The 21,831-nt window shown below is 44.3% G+C and overlaps 1 protein-coding gene across 1 annotated transcript in view; it reads left to right on the forward strand.

The window, feature by feature from the left end:
• PRKAR2A (protein kinase cAMP-dependent type II regulatory subunit alpha) overlaps positions 1-21,831 on the forward strand; it is a 94,521-nt gene that overhangs the window by 59,774 nt on the left and 12,916 nt on the right. The window contains exons 5-6 of the mRNA XM_032161629.2: positions 3,784-3,890; positions 13,671-13,824. Coding sequence (XP_032017520.1) covers positions 3,784-3,890; positions 13,671-13,824 — 261 coding nt within the window. The remainder of the gene's footprint in view (positions 1-3,783; positions 3,891-13,670; positions 13,825-21,831) is intronic.

Genomic DNA, 21,831 nt, shown 5'->3' on the forward strand with positions numbered 1-21,831 from the left:
AGTCTCCTCCAATCTGTGGCAGTTTTCAGTCTTTCCTTGTCTTTCATAATCTTGACACTTTGAAGAGTACTAGTTAGTCATTCTATAGAATGTCTCTTCATTTCAGTTTGATGTTTCCTCATGATTTTGGAATATGGTTATATATTTTTGGCGAGACTACCACAGAAATTACATTGTGTCCATCTGAAAGCATCATATCAAGGGGCCCATGATGTCAGTATGTCTTATTGCCAGCAGTGTTAGTTCATTCCTTTTTATTGCTCAGTAGTATTTCACTGCTCAAAAATGCCAATTTATCCATTTTCTGTTAGTGAATACTTGGTCTATTTCTAGTTTTTAGCTATTATGATTAACAATGTCAACATTTTGTACAAATCTTTTTGTGACCTTTTCCCCCAAGTTATCTTGAGTAAAGTACCTGAGAGGAAAATTACTGAGTCATAGGATAGGTATATGTTTGACTTTGTAAAAAATCTGCCAGATCAGCCAGGCACGATGGCTCACGCCTGTAAACCCAGCACTTTGGGAGGCCGAGGTGGACAGATCACCTGAGGTCAGGAGTTCGGGACCAGCCTGGGCAACATGGTGAAACCTCCTCTCTACTAAAAATACAAAAATTAGCTGGGCATGGTGGCACACACCTGTAATCCCAGCTACTCAGGAGGCTGAGACAGGAGAATCACTTGAACCTGGGAAGCAGAGGTTGCAGTTGGCCAAGATCGCACCACTGCACTCCAGCCTGGGTGACAGAGCGAGACTCTGTCTCAAAAAAAAAATAAAAAACCAAAAAATTGCCAGACATTTTTCAAAGTAGTTTTACCAGTTTGCATTCCTGTCAACAACACATGAGATTTCAGGTTGCTTCATATCCTTACTAACATTTTATAGTGTCAGTATTTTTTCTGATTAGTATATTTGTTTCAAATTTTAAATTTACTTCCCAAATCTCTATTTTTAAATTTTCAAAATTACAGGAAATTCAAAAGAATAATACCATGAATACCCAGATGCCCTTTACTTAGACTGGCCAGTTGTTAACATTATACCACATTTGCTTTTTCTCGTGTGCAAGTTTATGTACAGAGAGAAAGAAAAGAGGAGTACATATAAAATGCTTTTCTTTTGTTCTGAGCCATTTATGACATCATGACTCTTCACCACTAAATATTTAGGATGTATTTTCCAGGAACAAGAAAATTTTCTGGCTGGGCAAGGTAGCTCACGCCTGTAATCCCAGCACTTTGGGAAGCCGAGGCAGGTGGATCACTTGAGGTCAGGAGTTCAAGACCAGCCTGGCCAACATGGTGAAACCCTGTCTCTACTAAAAATATAAAAATTAAGGCCAGGCCCGGTGGCCCACGCCTGTAATCCCAGCACTTTGGGAGGCCAAGGCGGGCGGGTTACCTGAGGTCAGGAATTCAAGACCAGCCTGGCCAACATGGTGAAACCCCGTCTCTACTAAAAATACAAAAATTAGCTGGGCATGGGGGCACATGCCTGTAATCCCAGCTACTCAGCAGGCTGAGGCAGGAGAATTGCTTGAGCCCGGGAGGCAGAGGTTGCAGTGAGCCAAGATCGTGCGACTGCACACCTGCCTGGCCGACAGAGCGAGACTCTGTCTCAAAAAAAAAAAAAAAATTATCCAGGCCTGGAGGCACGCGCCTATAATCCCAGCTACTTGGGAGGCTGAGGCAGGAGAAATCGCTTGAACCCAGGAAGCGGAGGTTGCAGTAGACCAAGATCGTGCCACTGCACTCCAGCCTGGGTGACAAAATGAGACTCCATCTCAAAAACAAACAAACAAAAAGAATATTCTCCTATGTTAACACAATACCATTTAATAAACCCAAGAAATTTAATGTTGGTATAATATAAAATCACCTAACAGGCCATACTCAGATTTCCCGTTTTCCCAGTAAAGTTCTATATAGCTTTTTGTTTTGTTTTTCAATCCTGAATCACATACAGTAAGTCCTCACCTAACATCCTGAATCACATATAGTAAGTACTTCAACATTGTTGGTAGTCTTGGAAACTGCAACTTTAAGCAAAACAACCTATAATGAAACCTTTTTTTTCCCTCATCAGTGTTATAACTGTGTTGAGGACCTTCTATACATTGTTTTGCTTAAAGTCACAGTTTTCAAGAACCTGTCAACCATATTGAGGACTTACTGTATTTCATTTGGTTGTCATGTTGTTATTTTAGTCTCCTCTAACCTAGAAATGCTCCCCTTCTGCCCCTGTTATTCTTATCTCATGACACATGTGTTTGAAGAGTCCAGACTAGAAGAAGAAAAGTTACTCAGAACAAGAGGCTTCCAGCAGGCAACCCGCAGGCTAGGTACAGATGTCTGTGTTTGGTCTGTATTGTACATGAAAATTTAAATTTATTGCCAGTGTTTAAATAGGAGATTTCTGGCAACACTGGGCTCACATTCCAGTCAATGTGGGTAACACATCAGTTGCAAGCCATCCTTTTTAGTATTTGTTAGCTTATACAGTATTCAACGCACATGGAACTAAATACACTTTTTGGTGATACTCAATTATCTTGGTAGTACAGTCACTCTGATAGAACATAAAATCACATGGAATTATGCAGTCATAAAATTATTCTCTTTCCAGGTCTTCAGTCTACATTTCTCCAAAGAGAAAGTCTCTTTTTTTAATTGAACCTGGTATTCTTTAGTGACTCCCTAATAATCACTGATCTCCCTGACAGGGATGCTGGCCCCACACTGAGACCATTAGAATTTAATAGTATTATTTTCTTTTCATTATACTTATTGACATAGTTGATGTCTGGTTATGGCAGGCAATATTAGTAAGTAATTGTGCTGTATGCAAATGAAGCAATATTAGCTGTCTTATAATCTCATTTATTGAGTATCTGTTGTTTCATAAATACTTTCCTAGGTTTTTCTCCCTTGGTCATAAAAATTGGTGACCTGGAATCTTTGTTATACCCTTTTCACATGTGAAGAAACGAGTTCACCGGGCGCGGTGGCTCACACCTGTAATCCTAGCCCTTTGGGAAGCCAAGGTGGGTGGATCACATGAGGCCAGGAGTTCGAGACCAGCCTGGCCAATATGGCAAAACCCCGTCTCTACTAAAAATATAAAAATTTGGCAGGTGTGGTGGCGCAGGCCTGTAGTCCCAGCTACTCGGGAGGCTGAGGCGGGAGAATCGCTTGAACTCAGGAGGTAGAGGTTGTGGTGAGCTGAGATCACACCACTGCACTCCAACCTGTGCGACAGAGTGAGACTCCATCTCCAGGACGAAAAAAAAAAAAAAGATACTGAAGCTCAGTGTGGTTAAGTGGTGTGTTTCGCTAGTCAAAAGTTGTGCTGTTCCAAAAGATAACCTCTAAGGCCATAGCAGCCCTTTAGATCTGATGATCCTGTTAAGGTCAACACCTGTAGGAAGGTGGCAGCATAATAACTTTCCACATGACATAGTGGAGCCATCAGGCAGGTGACAGTCATGTGGGTGTTGCTGGGAGAACATGGACCATAATTTAGATAATATTTTTGCGTAAATTGTGGGAAGCTTTTTCAAAACAATACTGCCTCAGGAGACTTGCCAGTTTGCTGTCTGCTGAGGTACATGGAGATGCAAAGCTGAATGGTCCCAGGAAAGCATTTGTTTCAGACAACCTTTAGGTTTCTGTTTGAATGTGGGGACTTCTGTTACATAGTCACAAATTGAGATAATTATGGTCACTGCTTTTTTTCAGCATATGTAAAGGCTATTTTTTTCTTCTTGTGCATACCCTGCAGGAACAGCTTTCTCAAGTTCTCGATGCCATGTTTGAAAGGATAGTCAAAGCTGATGAGCATGTCATTGACCAAGGAGATGATGGAGACAACTTTTATGTCATAGAACGGTAGGAAATGGAGCTTTGAAATTGTGTGGCCACACTTAATCGGATTCATGACTCAGGGCAGATGCTTTATCCTATTCTGTATTCAGCCCAGAGAGGCTTAGGGCCAGGTGAACAAGCTTCCCAAAGCCTTGTGAGAGTCCACAGCCTGTCCCTCTCTACCAGTGCTGTCCTGAGTCCTCAGCACAACTCATATTTGAAGAGCAATCATCTAGAGTAGAAAGTCTCCTTTAGGCCAGGCGCAGGCTCATGCCTGTAATTGCAGCACTTTGGGAGGCCCAGGCTGGTGGATCACTTGAGGTGAGGGGTTCGAGACCAGCCTGGCCAATATGGTGAAACCTCGTATCTACTAAAAATACAAAAATTAGCCGGATGTGGTGGTGCATGCCTGTAATCCCAGCTGCTTGGGAGGCGGAGGCTGGAGAATCGCTTGAACCTAGGAGGCTCACGCCTGTAATCCTAGCGAAGGTTGTTGCAGTGAGCTGAGACCTCGCCACTGCACTCCAGCCTGGGCAACACAGCAAGACTGCATCTCAAAAAAAAAAAAAAGTCTCCTTTACAATTAGTAAGGAGTGCAGGGTGTGCTTTATAAACATGTTATTTGCCAGTGTCAAGTGAATTGATTCCCTGAAGAATTAGCCATGGTACTATGGTCGTTTGAATGTTTGTATCTGAGCCTGATTTTACTCATGAATACACTGCCCTGACCTTAACCCCTCTGGCTCAGATCTAAGTATTAGGAAAAGATGAAATATTTGGGCTTGACCTGCTCGCTCTACTGTGTCCTAACCTCTTGAGCTTAGTATCCTCTGGCTGGTGGCAGTGAGGTGGGTGTCCTTCTGATCTCCTTAGTCCTGAAAGAAACATTCTCACTAGAGTTTAACACCAATAAGATATTGCTTCACCTGATATCTTCCATTAATTTAAAAATAAAATGGTTTTTGGAGCTAGATAATAAAAAGGAAACAAAAATGATTTTTTTATCTTAAAGTAATTTCAGAGTTACAGAAAAGTTAAATAGTGCAAAAAATTAATCATAGTCCTGGTGTGGTGGCTCATGCCTGTAATCCTAGCACTTTGAGAGGCCAAGGCAGGTGGATCTCTTGAGGTCTGGAGTTCAAAACCAGCCTGGCCAACGTGGTGAAACTCCATCTCTACTAAAAAAAATACAAAAATTGGCCGGTCGCAGTGGCTCATGCCTGTAATCCCAGCATTTTGGGAGGCCGAGGCGGGCATATCACGAGGTCAGGAGTTTGAGACCAGCCTGGCCAACGTAGTGAAACTCCATCTCTACTAAAAATACAAAAATTAGCTGGGCATGCTGGCACGCACCTGTAGTCCCAGCTACCCAGGAGGTTGAGGCAGGAGAATCGCTTGAACCCGGGAGGCGGAGGCTGCAGCGAGCTGAGATTGCCGCACTGCACACCAGCCTGGGCAACGGTGTGAGCCTTTGTCTCAAAAAAAAAAAAAAAAAAAAAAGTAACCGGGCATGGTGGTGCGCACCTGTAATCCCAGCTACTTGGGAGGAGGCTGAGGCGGAAGAATTGCTTGAACCTGGGAGGTGGAGGTTACAGTGAGCCAAGATAGCGCCACTGCACTCCAGCCTGGGTGACAGAGTGAGACTCGGTCTCAAAAAAAAATATATATATATAAATACAGGTTCCCTAGATTAGCATTCTACTCCTTTTGCTTTATTAAGTTGTTGGCAAGGCTGGGCATGGTGGCTCACACCTGTAATCCTAGCATTTTGGGAGGCTGAAGTGGGCGGATCCCTTGAGGTCAGGAGTTCGAAACCAGCCTGGCCAGCATGGTGAAACCCCAGCTCTACTAAAAATACAAAAAAAAAAAAAAGCCAGGTATGGTCGTGCATGCCTGTGGTCCCAGCTACTTGGAAGGCTGAGGCAGGAGAATCACTTGAACCCACAAGGCAGAGGTTGCAGTGAGCTGAGATTGTGCCATTACACTCCAGCCTGGGTGACAGAGTGAGACTTCGTCCCCATCACCAAAAGAAAAAAAAGTTGTTTTAAGTTGCAGATATAATGCCTCTTTATCTCTGAATACTCCAGTGTGCATTTCCTAAAAAGGATATTCTCTTACTTTAGTACAGAGCAATTATAAAAAACACAAATTAACATTTATACAATACTACATCTAATGTATGCACCTTATTCAAATTTTTCTAATTATTCTCCTCATTTTTAAGATTCTTTTAATCTCCATCAAATAGCTGTACTAGATTCATTGGTTTCCTTTCTTCTTGAGCCTTTTCTTATTTAGATTCGTGAACAGAAAATGCTCTCCCTCCTTGAGTAACTTTTGGGTTCTTACTACCTGTGACAAATTATTACACTTAAAGGAAATTTTCTTTTCTTTTTTTTTTTTTTTGAAATGGAGTCTTGCTCTGTTGCTCAGGCTGGAGTGCAGTGGCGCGATCTCGGCTAACTGCAAGCTCCGCCTCCCAGGTTCACGCCATTCTCCTGCCTCAGCCTCCCGAGTAGCTGGGACTACAGGCGCCCACCACCATGCCCGGTAATTTTTTGTATTTTTAGTAGGGACGGAGTTTCATCGTGTTAGCCAGGATGGTCTCGATCTCCTGACCTTGTGATCTGCCCACCTCAGCCTCCCAAAGTGCTGGAGTTACAGGCATGAGCCACCACACCCAGCCCAGAATAGTTTTAAAATAAAATTATAAATATAAAACTATATTTATTTATCTTATTATTATTTTTTTTTGAGACAGAGTCTTGCTCTGTTGCCCAGGCTAGAATGTAGTGGTGCAATCCTGGCTCACTACAACTTCCGCCTCCCCGGTTCAAGCGATTCTCCTGCCATAGCCTCCTGAGTAGCTGGGATTACAGGCACCCGCCACCACTCCCAGCTAATTTTTGTATTTTAGTGGAGATGGGGTTTCACCATGTTGGCCAGGCTGGTCTTGAACTCCTGACCTCAAGCGATCCACCTGCCTTGGCCTCCCAAAGTGCTGAGATTACAGGTGTGAGCCACCATGCCAGGTCAATATTTATAATATAATAAAATTGTATTACCACCTCCAGCAGCCACCTTTCCCCTTTGCCCTGCTGTGTACTCCCCTACCAAGACAGAGGTCCCATTGGGCACTTATGGTCTGGGAAATAAGCATCCACCTGTACATGTCCACAACTTAAAGATTGAAATGTCTTTGTACAGAAGGAATGATTTATTTTATATGTAAACAAAAGGGGTTATTCTTTGTACAGTGAAAGTGGTGAATAAGAGCCTGGCACAGTGGTTCGCACCTGTAATCCCAGCACTTTGGGAGGCCAAGGTGGGAGGATTGTCTGAGCCCGGGAGTTCAAAACCAGCCTGGGGAAGATAGTGAAACCTCATTTCTACAAAACATTTTTTTAGGCCAGGCACGGTGGCTCACAGCTGTAATCCCAGCACTTTAGAAGGCCCAGGTGGGCGGAGCACTTGAGGTCAGGAGTTTGAGACCAGCCTGGCCAACATGGCGAAACCTCGTCTCTACTAAAAATACAAAAAATTAGCTGGACATGGTAGCGGGTGCCTATAATCCCACTACTTAGGAGGTTGAGGCAGGAGAATTGCTTCAACCTGGGAGGTGGAGGTTGCAGTGAGCCGAGATCATGCCATTGCACTCCAGCCTGGGCAATAGTGAAACTCCATCTCAAAAAGAAAAAAAAAAAATGCAGGCCGAGCACGGTGGCTCACGCCTGTAATCCCAGTGCTTTGGGAGGCTGAGGCGGGCAGATCACAAGGTAAGGATATCGAGAACATCCTGGCCTAACATGGTAAAACCCCATCTCTACTAAAAATCAAAAAATTAGCTGGGCATGGTGGCATGTGCCTGTAGTCCCAGCTACCCGGGAGGCTGAGGCAGGAGAATAACTTGAACCTGGGAGGCAGAGGTTGCAGTGAGCAGAGATCATGCCACTGCACTCCAGCCTGGGTGACAGAATGGTACTCCATCTCAAAAAAACAAAACAAAACAAAAACACACAAAAAAGCATTTTTAAAAAAATTTGCCAGGCATGGTGGCGCATGCCTATAGTCCCAGCTAATTGGAAGGCTGGGGTGGGAGGATCACTTGAGCCCAAGAGGTTGAGTCTACAGTGGGCAGTGATCATAACACTGCACTCTAGCCTGGGGGACAAAGTGAGACCGTGTCTCAGAATAAAAAGAAAAGAAAAAAGAATGTGGTGATAAACAAATAGGAAAGAGCTGAGCACAGTGGCTCACACCTGTAATCCCAGCACCTTGGGAGGCCGATATGGATTACTTGAGACCAGGAGTCCGAGACTAGCCTGGGCAACATAGTGAGACCCCTGTCTCTACAAAACAAAAAAGAAAGATTATCGTTCAAGTAAAAAGGTACAGTTCCTGGCCTCAAAAAGTTCATGGTCAAGTTGGAGAGACAGACCTTTCAATAGATAATTATTGCCGGGCGCAGTGGCTCATGCCTGTAATCCCAGCACTTTGGGAGGCCGAGGCGGGCAGATCACAAGGTCAATAGATAATTATTACATAATGCGGTGGTAACAATGATAAAAACATATGCCCCATTATTTAGAGGAGGACCTGAATAGGAAAGGTCAAGAGAGGCTCTCTGCAGTGCTGCTGCCTGAAATGAGTTCGTGTCACTCCCAAAGTTAAATGCTAGTGTCTGGAGGAGACACTAAAAACACTGAATTCTATGTTTCCTATTTATAACCTTATTTTGCCTTGTCTATAAAGGCCTAGGACAGGTCAGCTTCCCTACTGAGTGGTAAGCTCCTCTGAGAGCCGGGTTGGTGGCACATTCTCTGCTTTTCTTTTAATACATGATATTTAGTGATTTTTGTCAGACAGATAGAAGTTCTTTGTAGGAAATTTAGAATATAAAAAAATAAAAGGCCGGGCACGGTGGCTCACACTTGTAATCCCAGCACTTTGGGAGGCCGAGGCAGGTGGATCATGAGATTAGGAGATCGAGACCATCCTGGCTAACATGGTGAAACCCTGTCTCTACTAAAAATACAAAAAATTAGCCGGGCGTGGTCGTGGGTGCCTGTAGTCCCAGCTACTCGGGTGGCTGAAGCAGGAGAATGGTGTGAACCCGGGAGGCAGAGCTTACAGTGAGCTGAGATCATGCCACTGCACTCCAGCCTGGGCAACAGGGCGAGACTCCGACTCAAAATAAAATAAAATACAAACAGGATAGAAATTAATTTAGGCATAATCTGATTACCAGTGTATGATTCCATTATTTTTTCCATGCTTTACTGTTCAGATCAGACACCTCACCGAAAATTTGGTTAAGATGTCAAGACTGATGACACTACATATACACTAAAAGGGTATGAAAAGGTTTATTACTCACATGTTGAGCCTTTTTAGAGAGAGCAGGGAGGCTCCCAGACGGATCCAAAAATGACTTCAGATAGCAGGCGAGATGACTGTCTTGGGATTTATGGTGGTTAGAAGGTGGGATTAGGTGAGGGTACTCTTACACAGGGGCTGGCATTTGTGTTGATTGAACTCCCCATCAGCACCAAAGGAGGGAGCACCCAGGCTTTCTTACCAGCTTGCCCAGATATGGGGCAGAAGAGGAAAGGTTTGAAAGCTGTCAACAATCAAACATCAAAAATGGAGTCAACTAATGGAGTTATCTTTACATAACTTTTTTTTACATTAAATCATACATTGTTGTGTGATTTAATTTTTTAAATCTGTTTTAAGTATGTTATGGAGTATAGTATTCTGTTATTATTATTACTATTTTGAGATAGAGTCTCACTCTGCCACCCAGGCTGGAGTGCAATGGTGCGACCTTCGCTCACTGCAACCTCTGCCTCCCAGTTTCAAGTGATTCTCCTGCTTCAGCCTCCCGAGTAGCTGGGATTACAGGCACACGCCACCATGCCCAGCTAATTTTTGTATTTTTAGTAGACACAGGGTTTTACCATGTTGGCCAGGCTGGTCTTGAACTCCTGACCTCGGGTGATCTGTCTACCTCAGCCTCCCAAAGTGCTGGGACTACAGGTGAGCCACTGTGCCCAGACATACTCTGTCATTATTATTATATATATATATATACACACACAGACGTGAGCCACCATGCCCGGCCTCTGTCATTATTTTTAATGACTCCATGATATAGATAGAAACATGTATTTGACCCATTTCCTATTATTAGCAGATGAAATTACTTATAGTTTTTACTATTATAGATATTACCTGGTGAAATCCCTGTAATTAAATCTTTTGCAGTATCTTTGATTATCTCTTTTGGAATGTCTAGAAATGGAATTGCTGTATCAAAGGGTCTTTCTAGGGCATTTGCTATAAGAATTATCTTGCAGAAACTGAAAAGTTTATGTTCCCCTCAGTGATATGTTGAGAGTGCCTATTTCTGCAAATGCTTGTCAGTTCTGAATTTTTTTTTCTTAGCAATTATTGCCAATCAATAGATAAATAATTGTATCGTTTGTTTGTTTGTTTGTTTGTTTGTTTGTTTGTTTGTTTTGAGACTGAGCCTCTCTCTGTCGCCCAGGCTGGAGTGCAATGATGCGATCTTGGCTCACTGCAACGTCCGCCTCCCGGTTTCAAGTGATTCTCCTGCCTCAGCCTCCCGAGTAGCTGGGATTACAAGCACCTGCCACCCGCCCAGCTAATTTTTGTATTTTTAGGAGAGACGGGGTTTCACCAGGTTGGCCAGGCTGGTCTCGAACTCCTGACCTCAGGTGATCCACTCGCCTCAGCCTCCCAAAGTACTGGGATTACAGGGGTGAGCCACTGCACCCAGCCTCTGTCATTATTTTTAATGACTCCATAATATAGACAGAAACATGTATTTGACCCATCTCCTATTATTAGCAGATGAAATTACTTATAGTTTTTACTATTATAAATATTACCTGGTGAAATCCCAGCAATTAAATCTTTTGCAATATCTTTGATTATCTCTTTTGGAATGACTAGAAATGGAATTGCTGTATCAAAGGGTCTTTTTAAGGCGTTTGCTATATGTTTTAATTATCTTGCAGAAACTGAAAAGTTTATGTTTCCCTCAGTGGTATGTTGAGAGTGCCTATTTCTGCTTGTCAGTTCTGATTTTTTTTTTTTTAGCTATTATTGCCAATCAATAGATAAATAATTGTATCATTTGTTTGTTTTGTTTGCTTGTTTGCTTGTTTGTTTGTTTGTTTGTTTGTTTTGAGACAGAGCCTCGTTCTGTCGCCCAGGCTGGAGTGTAATGACGTGATCTCGGCTCACTGCCACCTCTGCCTCCAGGTTTCAAGTGATTCTCCTGCCTCAGCCTCCCGAGTAGCTGGAATTACAGGCACCCTGCACCCACCCAGCTAATTTTTGTATTTTCAGTAGAGACGGGGTTTCACCAGATTGGCCAGGCTAGTCTCGAACTCCTGACCTCAGGTGATCCACTCACCTTGGCCTCCCAAAGTGCTGGGATTACAGGCTTGAGCCACTGCGCCCGACCTGCTTTCTTTGTTTTAATCAGTTGTATCCTAATTTTCAATAGATTGTGAAAGAAAACCCATGCACTCATATCAATACCTACAGCAAAGCATTTGACAAAACTCAACATCTTTTTGTGATGAAAATGCTCAGTAAACTAGCAACAAAAATAACTTTCCCTAACTAGACTAAAGGCATTTATTAAAAACCTACAGCTAACATCATATTTAATGGTGAAAAATTGTTTTTTTCTTACAACTCAGAATAAGGCAAGGATGTTTGCTTTCACCACTTCCACTTAATATTGTGCTGGAGGTTATAGTCAATGCAATAAAGCAAAGAAAAGGAAGAGGGGGAGGGAGGGAGGCAAGGAAAAACGGAAGGAAGAAAGAAATTGTGGCATAGATACACGATGAAATACCATTTGACCATAAAAAAGAAGGAAGTCATGTCATTTGTAGCAACATGGAGGTCACTATATTAAGTTAAATAAGATAGATACAGGAAGACAAATACCACATGTTCTCGCTCACATGTGAGTGCTAAAGAACACTGACATCATAGACACGGAGAATAGAATGATATATACCAGAAACTGAGAAGGGTGGTGGGTGGATGAAGAGAAGTTGGCTAATGGGTACAAACACACAGATAGAAGAAATAAATTTTAATGTCTTTTTTTTTTTTTTCCTTTTTATGGAGACAAGTCTCCATACGTTGCCCAGGATTGTCTCAAACTCCTGGGCTCAAGCAACCCTCCCAGTTTAGCTTCCTAAAGTGCTGAGATTATAGGTGTGAGCCACTGCAGCTGGCAAGTTCTAATGTTTTATAGCATGGTAAGGTGACTATACTTGGGTGACAATATTTAGCATATTTCAAAGTAACTATTAATAGAAGAGAGGACATGAAATGATACTGACACATGGAAATGACATATATCCAAGGTGATGGATACCCCAGTTACCCTGACTTAATCATTACCCATTCTATGTGTGGAACAAACACTCACATGTACCCCATAAATTACGTAAAATATTACATATTAATAAAAGAAAAAAAATTAGGCCGGGCATGGTGGCTCATGCCTTTAATCCCAGTATTTTGGGGGGCTGAGACAGGAGGATTGCTTGAGCCCAGGAGTTCCAGACCAGCTTGGGCAACATAGTGAGACCCCATCTCTACAAAAATAAAATATTAGCCAGGTATGGTGGCACACGTCTGTGGTCACAGCTACTTAGGGGGCTGAGGTGAGAGGATTGCTTGGGGCCAGGAGGTGGAGGCTGCAGTGAGCCATGATTGTGCCTCTGCACTCCAGCCTGGGTGACAGAGCAAGACCCTGTCTCAAAAAAAATATATATATGTCAAAAATATATATATATGTATATATATATATGTGTATATATATATATATATTTTTTAAGTTAAAGATGGGAAAAAAGGGGGCATATAGATTGGAAAGGAAGTATTAAAACTGTCTTTGTTTCAAGTGACATGATCCTCTATGTAGAAAATTCCGGCCGGGTGTGGTGGCTCACACTTGTAATCCCAGTACTTTGGGAGGCTGAGGTGGGCAGATCACGAAGTCAGGAGATCGAGACCATCCTGGCTAACACAGTGAAACGCTGTCTCTACTAAAAATACAAAAAAATTAGCCTGGCCGGGCGCGGTGGCTCACGCTTGTAATCCCAGCACTTTGGGAGGCCGAGGCGGGCAGATCACAAGGTCAGGAGATCGAGACCACGGTGAAACCCCGTCTCTACTAAAAATACAAAAAATTAGCCGGGCGTGGTGGCGGGTGCCTGTAGTCCCAGCTACTCGGAGAGGCTGAGGCAGGAGAATGGCGTGAACCCGGGAAGTGGAGCTTGCAGTGAGCCGAGATTGCGCCACTGCACTCCAGCCTGGGCGACAGAGCGAGACTCCGTCTCAAAAAAAAAAAAAATTAGCCAGGCGTGGTGTTGCGCCCCTGTAGTCCCAACTGCTCGGGAGGCTGAGGCAGGAGAATGGCGTGAGCCCAGGAGGTGGAGCTTGCAGTGAGCTGAGAGCCCGCCGCTGCACTCCAGACTGGGTGACAGAGCGAGACTCCATCTCAAAAAAAAAAAGAAAGAAAATTCCAAGAATGCCACAAAAAGGCTACTAGAATTAATAAGTGAGTTTAGCAAGGTTATAGGACACAGTACAAAGTCAAAATACAAAAATATGTTGTTTTTTTATATACTAGCAAAGTTCCATTGGAAATCTCTTAAAACAACATTTTCTATTATATGTACCTGCCAGTTCTTAACATTTATTATCAGAAGTAACTAATGAAATTATTTTTTGTCATTCTTCTAGGGGAACTTATGACATTTTAGTAACAAAAGATAATCAAACCCGCTCTGTTGGTCAATATGACAACCGTGGCAGTTTTGGAGAACTAGCTCTGATGTACAACACCCCGAGAGCTGCTACCATTGTTGCTACCTCAGAAGGCTCCCTCTGGGGACTGGTGAGTGAGAGAAATCGTTCCCCTTGCAAGGCACAGTATTAATTCTCTTTCTGTGTCTCTGTCCTTGGGCTGTTGATTTACACTATATCTTACAGCCATCCTGGCTAACACGGTGAAACCCCGTCTCTACTAAAAAATACCAAAAAATTAGCCGGGTGTGGTGGTGGGCCCTTGTAGTCCCAGCTAGTCGGGAGGCTGAGACAGGAGAATGGCGTGAACCCGGGAGGCAGAGCCTGCAGTGAGCCGATATTGCGCCACTGTACTCCAATCTGGGCGACACAGCGAGACTGTCTCAAAAAAAAAAAAAAAAAAAGCACTTTATTGTGATATCCTGATGTTAAATTAAGAGTGCTCCTGAAAGAGATACAGTGACTTAAGGATAGGTCACACACTTGGGGACTCAATGATTGAAAAACTCAAGAATAGATTTGTATAGGGGAATAGTAAATAATGGGGGGCCAGGCATGGTGACTCACACCTGTAATCCCAGCACTTGGGGAGGCCAAGGCGGGAAGATCACTTGAGGTCAGGAGTTCGAGACCAGCCAGAGCAACATGGTGAAACCCTGTCTCTACTAAAAATATGAAAATTAGCCAGTCATGGTGATGGGCGCCTGTAGTCCCAGGAGGCGGAGGTTGCAGTGAGCCAAGATCACGCCACTGCACTCTAGGCTGGGCAACTGAGCAAGACTCCATCTCAAAAAATACAAAATCAAATAATAAAATAAGCCTTGGTGCCAACTACTGGTTCAGACCAAGATGGAATAGCCCTATTCCATGCTAGTGTTCTCACTTAAAAACTTAAAAACACACACACACAACTATGGACATAATATAGCAAACATAGGAAGACCCTGAAAGGTGGAAAGAAGAAGGCAGACTATCTAGGGATATTGGGGCTTGAGGAAAGACATGACAGTGAGTTCCCAGGTTCCCATATATCCCAGATGGGGTGCTGGAAAGCCTGAAATCCAGATCTTCCAACAGGTACATTCAACAAGAGCTAAACTCCATCTCAAAAACAAAAACAAAACAAAACAAAAGAATGAACAACTAAACAGAAAATCAGCTAGTGTCAGCTAGGATATAGAAGAACTTAACACCATTAATTAACAAAAGCTATCTGAAATTTATAGAACACTGCACACAGCAACAACAGAATGAACATTTTTTCAAGCCCATGGAACATTCACCCAAATAGGCCATATCCTGGAATATAAAATAAAACTTTAAAAGTGTAAAAGATTTGAAATCAGGCCAACCACAGTGGCTCAAGCCTGTTATCCCAGCACTTTGGGAGGTTGAGGTGGGAGGATTGAGTCCAGGAATTTGAGACTAGCCTGGGCAGCATAGTGAGACCACATCTCTATTTAAAATTTTAAGAAATAATGAAAATTTAAAAAAAATTGAAATCAGAATGTGTTCTCTAACTACAATTGAAAGAAAGAAACTAAAAATCAATAACAGATCTTCAGACACTTAGAAATTAAATAACATTCTTTTTGGTGTGAGCAGGGGCTAACTGCAACCTTGACCTCCTGAGCTCAAGCAATCCTCCCACCTCAGCCTCCCAAGTAGCTGGGACTACAGCTATGTACCACCACGCCTGACTTTTTTTTTTTTTTTTTTTTTTGTAGAGACAGAGTCTCATTATGTTGCTTAGGCTGGTCTTGAACTTCTGGGCTCAAGCTTGGCCTTCCAAAGTGCCAGAATTACAGGCATGAGCCACTGTGCCCAGCCAAATAACACATTCTTTCTTTTTTTCTATGTTGAGACGATCTTGGCTCACTGCAACCTCCGCCTCCTGGGTTCAAGCAATTCTCCTGCCTCGGCCCCCCGAGTAGCTGGGATTACAGATGTGTGCACATGTGCCACCACACCCAGCCAATTTTTGTATTTTTAGTAGAAATGGAGTTTCACCATGTTGGCCAGGTTGGTCTCAAACTCCTGACCTCAGGTGAACTGCCCACCTCGGCCTCCCAAAGTGCTGGGATTACAGGCAAGAGCCACCACACCCGGCCAAATAACCCATTCTTGGATAATCTCTAAGACCAAGTCTCAGTGAAAACTGAAAACTGTATATTGAGCTGTAAAACCACCTTCTTTGTGGCTGGGGTATGAGGATTAAATACATGGGCATAAGAGAAGCGACTCCCTTAGTGCCTGGTACAAGGTGAGTGTTCACAGAATGATGGCACAAACTCCCCATGGCCATGGTGCTAACTCACCACCCTTCTTTTCCTGAGACTTCCTTTCCTAAGACTCCTGTTCTATTTCCTTGCCTTTGGCAGTCGTTTCCTCTTCTTGCTTTCTTAGGTCAGTGACCTATCAAGATGTCCTTTTGGCCTCTACTTTCCTCCTGTTCATTCACTTGCTTTGCAAACCCAGACTCTTCCAAAGCTTCAATACCACCTCTAGGAAAGTAACTCACAGAAGGTCCTTTCCAGCCTGACTTCTTTGGGCCTCACAAGGCCTTGGAAATGCCTTCTGAGGTCGAAGTAGGGAGGATCTGGTGTCGTCACTGAGTTTTTCAAGTTGGATCCTACATTCCTGCTTTTACAGTGGGCAGCTGCCATCATGGCCTCTATGCTTAGTCTCTTCTGCTTTCTCTTGCTTTATTGAAAGTCAATAGAAGATTTCCTGGGAAATTCCTGCAGTCACAGGAGAGAGTAGCACTCCTTTTCTCTTTTGAACTTCAGGGCTGTTTGCTTGCCTCTGAGCACTTGCTGCCTGTAGGAATTTCCTCTTCACTGCTCGATTGGATGCTCCTCAAAGGCTATGTTGATGTCTGGTGCTTTTTTATATTCTCCACAGCCTTGGGAACTGGCCTTGCACCACATTAAGAGAGAGTTTTGGGAAGTGTTAAAGCATGCATAAAAAGGGGTAGAACCAGCTGGGTGTGGTGACTCATGCCTGTAATCCCAGTACTTTGGGAGGCCATGGTGGGCAAATCACATGAGCCTAGGAATTCAAGACCAGCATGGGCAACATGGTGAAACCCTGTCTCTATGAAAAATGAGAAATTAGCTGATGTGGCGGCACATGCCTGTAGTCACAGCTACTTGGGACGCTGAGTTGGGAGGATCACCTGGGCCCAAGAGGTCAAGGCTGCAATGAGCTATGATCGTGCCACTACACTCCAGCCTGCTGAGTGACAGAGTGAGACTCTGTCTCAAAAAAAAAGTCGCTTGCCGGGCGTAGTGGCTCATGCCTGTAATCCCAGCACTTTGGAGGCCAAGGCGGGCAGATCACCTGAGGTCAGGAGTTGGAGACCAGCCTGACAAACATGGAAAAACCCTGTCTCTACTAAAAAATACAAAATTAGCCGGGCATGGTGGCGCATGCCTGTAATCCTAGCTACTCCGGAAGCCAAGGCAAGAGAATCACTTGAACCTGGGAGACGGAGGTTGCGGTGAGGCGAGATTGCACCATTGCACTCCAACCTGGACAACAAGAACAAAACTCTATCTCAAAAAACAAAAAAGTTGCTGTAAGAGATATTTGTTGTGGTTGGGCGCAGTGGCTCACGCCTGTAATCCCAGCACTTTGGGAGGCTGAAGCGGGGAGATCATGAGGTCAGGAGATTGAGACCATCCTGGCTAACATGGTGAAACTCCGTCTCTACTAAAAATACAAAAAATTAGCCGGGCATGGTGGTGGGCGCCTGTAATCCCAGCTGCTTGGGAGGCTGAAGCAGGAGAATGGTGTGAACCAGGGAGGCAGAGCTTGCAGTGAGCCGAGCTTGTGCCACTGCACTCCAGCCTGGGTGACAGAGCTAGACACCGTCTCAAGAAAAAAAAAAAAAGAAATTTGTTGTTTTCTCTTTAGTTAGAAATTTGTTGTTGTTGTTGTTGTTGTTGTTGTTTCTGAGATGGACTCTTGCTCTGTCATCCTGGCTGGAGTCCAGTGGCATGATCTCGGCTCACTGCAACCTCCGCCTCCAGGATTCAAGCGATTCTTCCACCTCAGCCTCTCGCATAGCTGGGATTATAGGCGTGTGCCAACAGTACTGTCTAATTTTTTTGTTTGTCTGTTTGTGTGTTTGTTTGTTTGTTTTGAGACGGAGTCTTGCTCTGTCGCCCAGGCTGGAGTGCAGTGGTGCAATCTCAGCTCACTGCAAGCTCCGCCTCCCGGGTTCATGCTATTCTCCTGCCTCAGCCTCTCCGAGTAGCTGCGACTACAGGCGCCCGCCACCACGCCCGGCTAATTTTTTTTTGTATTTTTAGTAGAGACGGGGTTTCACCATGATCTCGATATCCTGACCTCGTGATCCGCCCGCCTCGGCCTCCCAAAGTGCTGGGATTACAAGCGTGAGCCACCGCGCCCGGCCTTGTACTGGCTAATTTTTTATATTTTTGGTAGAGATGGAAATTCACCGTGTTGGCCAGGCTGGTTTCAAACTCCTGACCTCAAGTGATCCACCCACCTTAGCCTCCCAAAGTGCTGAGATTACAGGCGTGAGCCACTGCGCCTGGCCGAAATATTGTTTGCTATTGCAATTGTACTAATCTTTGTTACACTGTAGGTGGATTTGTAAAATATTGGGAGTTAACTTTGCTGCCCTCTGTGTTTATTTTTTAATATTTATTTATTTTGAGATGGAGTCTCTGTCTCCCAGGCTGGAGTATAGTGGTGTGATCTCGGCTCACTGCATCCTCTGCCTCCAGGGTTCAAGTAATTCTCGTGCCTCAGCCTCCCAAGTAGCTGGGACTATAGGTGTACACCACCATGCCCAGCTAATTTTTGTATTTTTAGTAGACACAAGTTTTAACCATGTTGGCCAGGCTGGTCTCGAACTCCTGACCTCAAGTGATCCACTCACTTTGGCCTCCCAAAATGCTGGGATTATAGGTGTGAGCCACTGTGCCAGGCCTTTTATCTATGTGTGTGTGTGTGTGTGTGTGTGTGGTGTGTGTGTGTGTGTGTGTGTCAGTCTGTCTGTCTGTCTGTCTGTCTGTCTGTCTATCTATCTATCTATCTATCTATCTATCTATCTATCTATCTATCTATCTACCTATCTAACTTTTGAGATGGTCTCACTCTGTTGGCCAGGCTGGAGTGCAGTGGTGCCCTCACACCTCACTGCAACTTCACCTCCCAGGGCTCAAGTGATCCTCCCACCTCTGCCTCCCCAGTAACTGGGACCACAAGTGCACGCCACCATGCCTGGCTAATTTTTGTAATTTTTGTACAGACGGGTTTTGCCATGTTGCCCAGGCTATTCTCAAACTTCTGGGCTCAAACAATACACCCACCTCAGCCTCCCAACGTGCTGGGAATACAGTCGTGAGCCACTGTTCCCAGCCTGTATGGTTTTTTTTTTTTAATAAATAAATAAAATATTGGGGTTTTTCTGTTTTTGTGGGGTTTTTTTGTTTTTTTTGAGACGGAGTCTCGCTCTGTCTCCCAGGCTAGAGTGCAGTGGTGTGATCTTGGCTCACTGCAACCTCCACCTGCCAGGTTCAAGTGATTCTCCTGTCTCAGCCTCCCTAGTAGCTGGGGCTACAGGCGCGTGCTGCCACACCCAGCTAATTTTTTGTATTTTTAGTAGAGACGGGGTTTCATCATGTTAGCTAGGATGGTCTTGACCTCCTGACCTCGTGATCCACCCGCCTCAGCCTCCCAAAGTGCTGGGATTATAGGTGTGAGCCACTGCGCCCGGCCTGTTATTGTGTTTTAAATAGAGTTGAGGTCTCACTGTGTTGCCCAGGCTGGTCTTGAATTCCTAGTCTCAAGCAATCCTCCTGCCTTGGTCTCCCAAAGTGCAGGGATTACAGGCATGAGCCACCACACACAGCCTAAAATATTGTTTTGTTTTTATTTTTTTTCGAGGCAGGGTCTCGCTCTGTTACCCAGGCTGGAGTGCAGTGGCATGATCTCAGCTCACTGCAACCTCTGCTTCCCAGGTTCAAGTGATTCTCCTGTCTCAGCATCCCGAGAAGCTGGGATTACAGGCGCCCACCACCATGCCTGGCTAATTTTTGTATTTTTAGTAGGATGAAGTTTCACCATATTGGCCAGGCTGGTCTTGAACTCCTGACCTCAAACGATCCGTCCGCCTCGGCCTCCCAAAGTTCTGGGATTACAGGCATGAGCCACTGCGCCCAGCCCATTATTATACTTTTTTTTTTTTTTTTTTTTTGAGATGGAGTCTTGCTCTGTCGCCCAGGCTGGAGTGCAGTGGCGCAGTCTTGGCTCACTGCAAGCTCCGCCTCCCAGGTTCACGCCATTCTCCTGCCTCAGCCTCTCCGAGTAGCTGGGACTACAGGTGCCCGCCACCACGCCCGGCTAATTTTTTGTATTTTTAGTAGAGACAGGGTTTCACTGTGGTCTCGATCTCCTGACCTCATGATCCGCCTGCCTTGGCCTCCGAAAGTGCTGGGATTACAAGCGTGAGCTACGGCGCCCGGCCCTACAGGCATGAGCTACTGCGCCCAGCCCATTATTATACTTTCTAACAAAATATATGTATACATATAGTCCTGACAGCCTGAGGTGGAAGAAAGGTAGTTAACTTAGATACAAATAACTGCTTGCCCATTTAGGAATCTAAGACTAAGCAATTAACATTCTCACATGTATCTCCCTGCACATGTGTACACATATCTGAGAAGTGCCTGGCTTTGGTTAATTGTCTTCTGATCAGAATCCATTACTTACTAAGCCAGGCACAGTGTTGTGTACCTGTAGTCCCAGCTACTTGGGAAGCTGAGGTGGGGAGATCACTCGACCCCAGGAGTTCAAAGCCAGCCTGGACAACATTGGGGGACCCTATCTCAAAATAAAACAGAAGGAATCCATGACTTGCTAGAGTCAAGGTATCTTTCATATGCCTGCCTTCCATCTTGTGTATTCCTCCCATGTCTCTCCATTAACTTAAATCCTACCTCTCTTTCAGGCCCTAGATATTTTTGCTGCAAAATAATCTTTGATCACTCCTGCCTACTGTGATCTCCCCTTCTTACCTTGAAATTTATGTAGCACTTGTCTTCTGTAGTTTCACCAAGCACATTTCATATGCTCATATGCTGTCTTGAACTGTAGACTTTTTATTTTTATTTTTGTTTTTTTTTGAGACACGGTTTCAACTTATGTCACCCAGGCTGGAGTGCAGTGGTGCAATCTCGGCTCACTGCAACCTTAGCCTCCTGGGCTCAAGTGATTCTCCAGCCTCAGCCTCCCAACTAGCTGGGACTACAGGCAAACGCCACCGTGCCCAGCTAATTTTTGTATTTTTTGTAGAGATGGGGTTTCACCATGTTGCACAGCCTGGTCTTGAACTCCTGAGCTCAAGTGATCCTTCTGACTCGGCCTCCCAGAATGCTGGGATTACAGGTGTGAGCCACTGCACCTGTCCTTGAAATGTAGACTTTTTATTCCTATGTATTTTGTTGTTGTTGTTGTTGATATTGTTGTTTTTGGGACATAGTGTCACTCTGCTGCCCAGGCTGGAATGCAGTGGTACAATCACAACTCACTGCAGCTTTGACCTCTCAGGCTCTGGTGAGCCTTTCACCTCAGCCACCCAAGTACAGACATGTGCCACCATGCCCAGGTAACTTTTTTTGTGTATTTTTTCGTAGAGAGGGTGTTTCACCATGTTGCCTAGGCTGGTCTCATACTCCTGGGCTCAAGCAATTTGCCCACCTTAGCCTCCCAAAATGCTAGGAGTACAGGCAGTGAGCCACTGCATTCAGCCAACCTTCATATTTTGATATTTTATATTATCTTGCCATTAAGATTGTAAACTTTTTTAGGGCAAGAACAATCTAATTGTTTTGGATTTTTAAAGTTTTTTTAAACCCTGGATTCTAAGGATTAAATGATTGTTTTATTCTCTCTTTTGGTGAGGTGTCTCTTTTTTTTTTTTTTGGAATGAGAGTCTCACCCTGTCACCCAGGCTGGAGTGCAGTGACACGATCTCGGCTCACTAGAGGTGTCTTTTTTGACATTGAACAGTGACAGTGAGCTCACAAATGTTTAGGTGTTTTCTGTTTTGTGTTCTGTT

The sequence above is a fragment of the Hylobates moloch genome, unplaced genomic scaffold (assembly GCF_009828535.3).
Source record: "Hylobates moloch isolate HMO894 unplaced genomic scaffold, HMol_V3 SCAFFOLD_8, whole genome shotgun sequence".
Taxonomy (NCBI): domain Eukaryota; kingdom Metazoa; phylum Chordata; class Mammalia; order Primates; family Hylobatidae; genus Hylobates; species Hylobates moloch.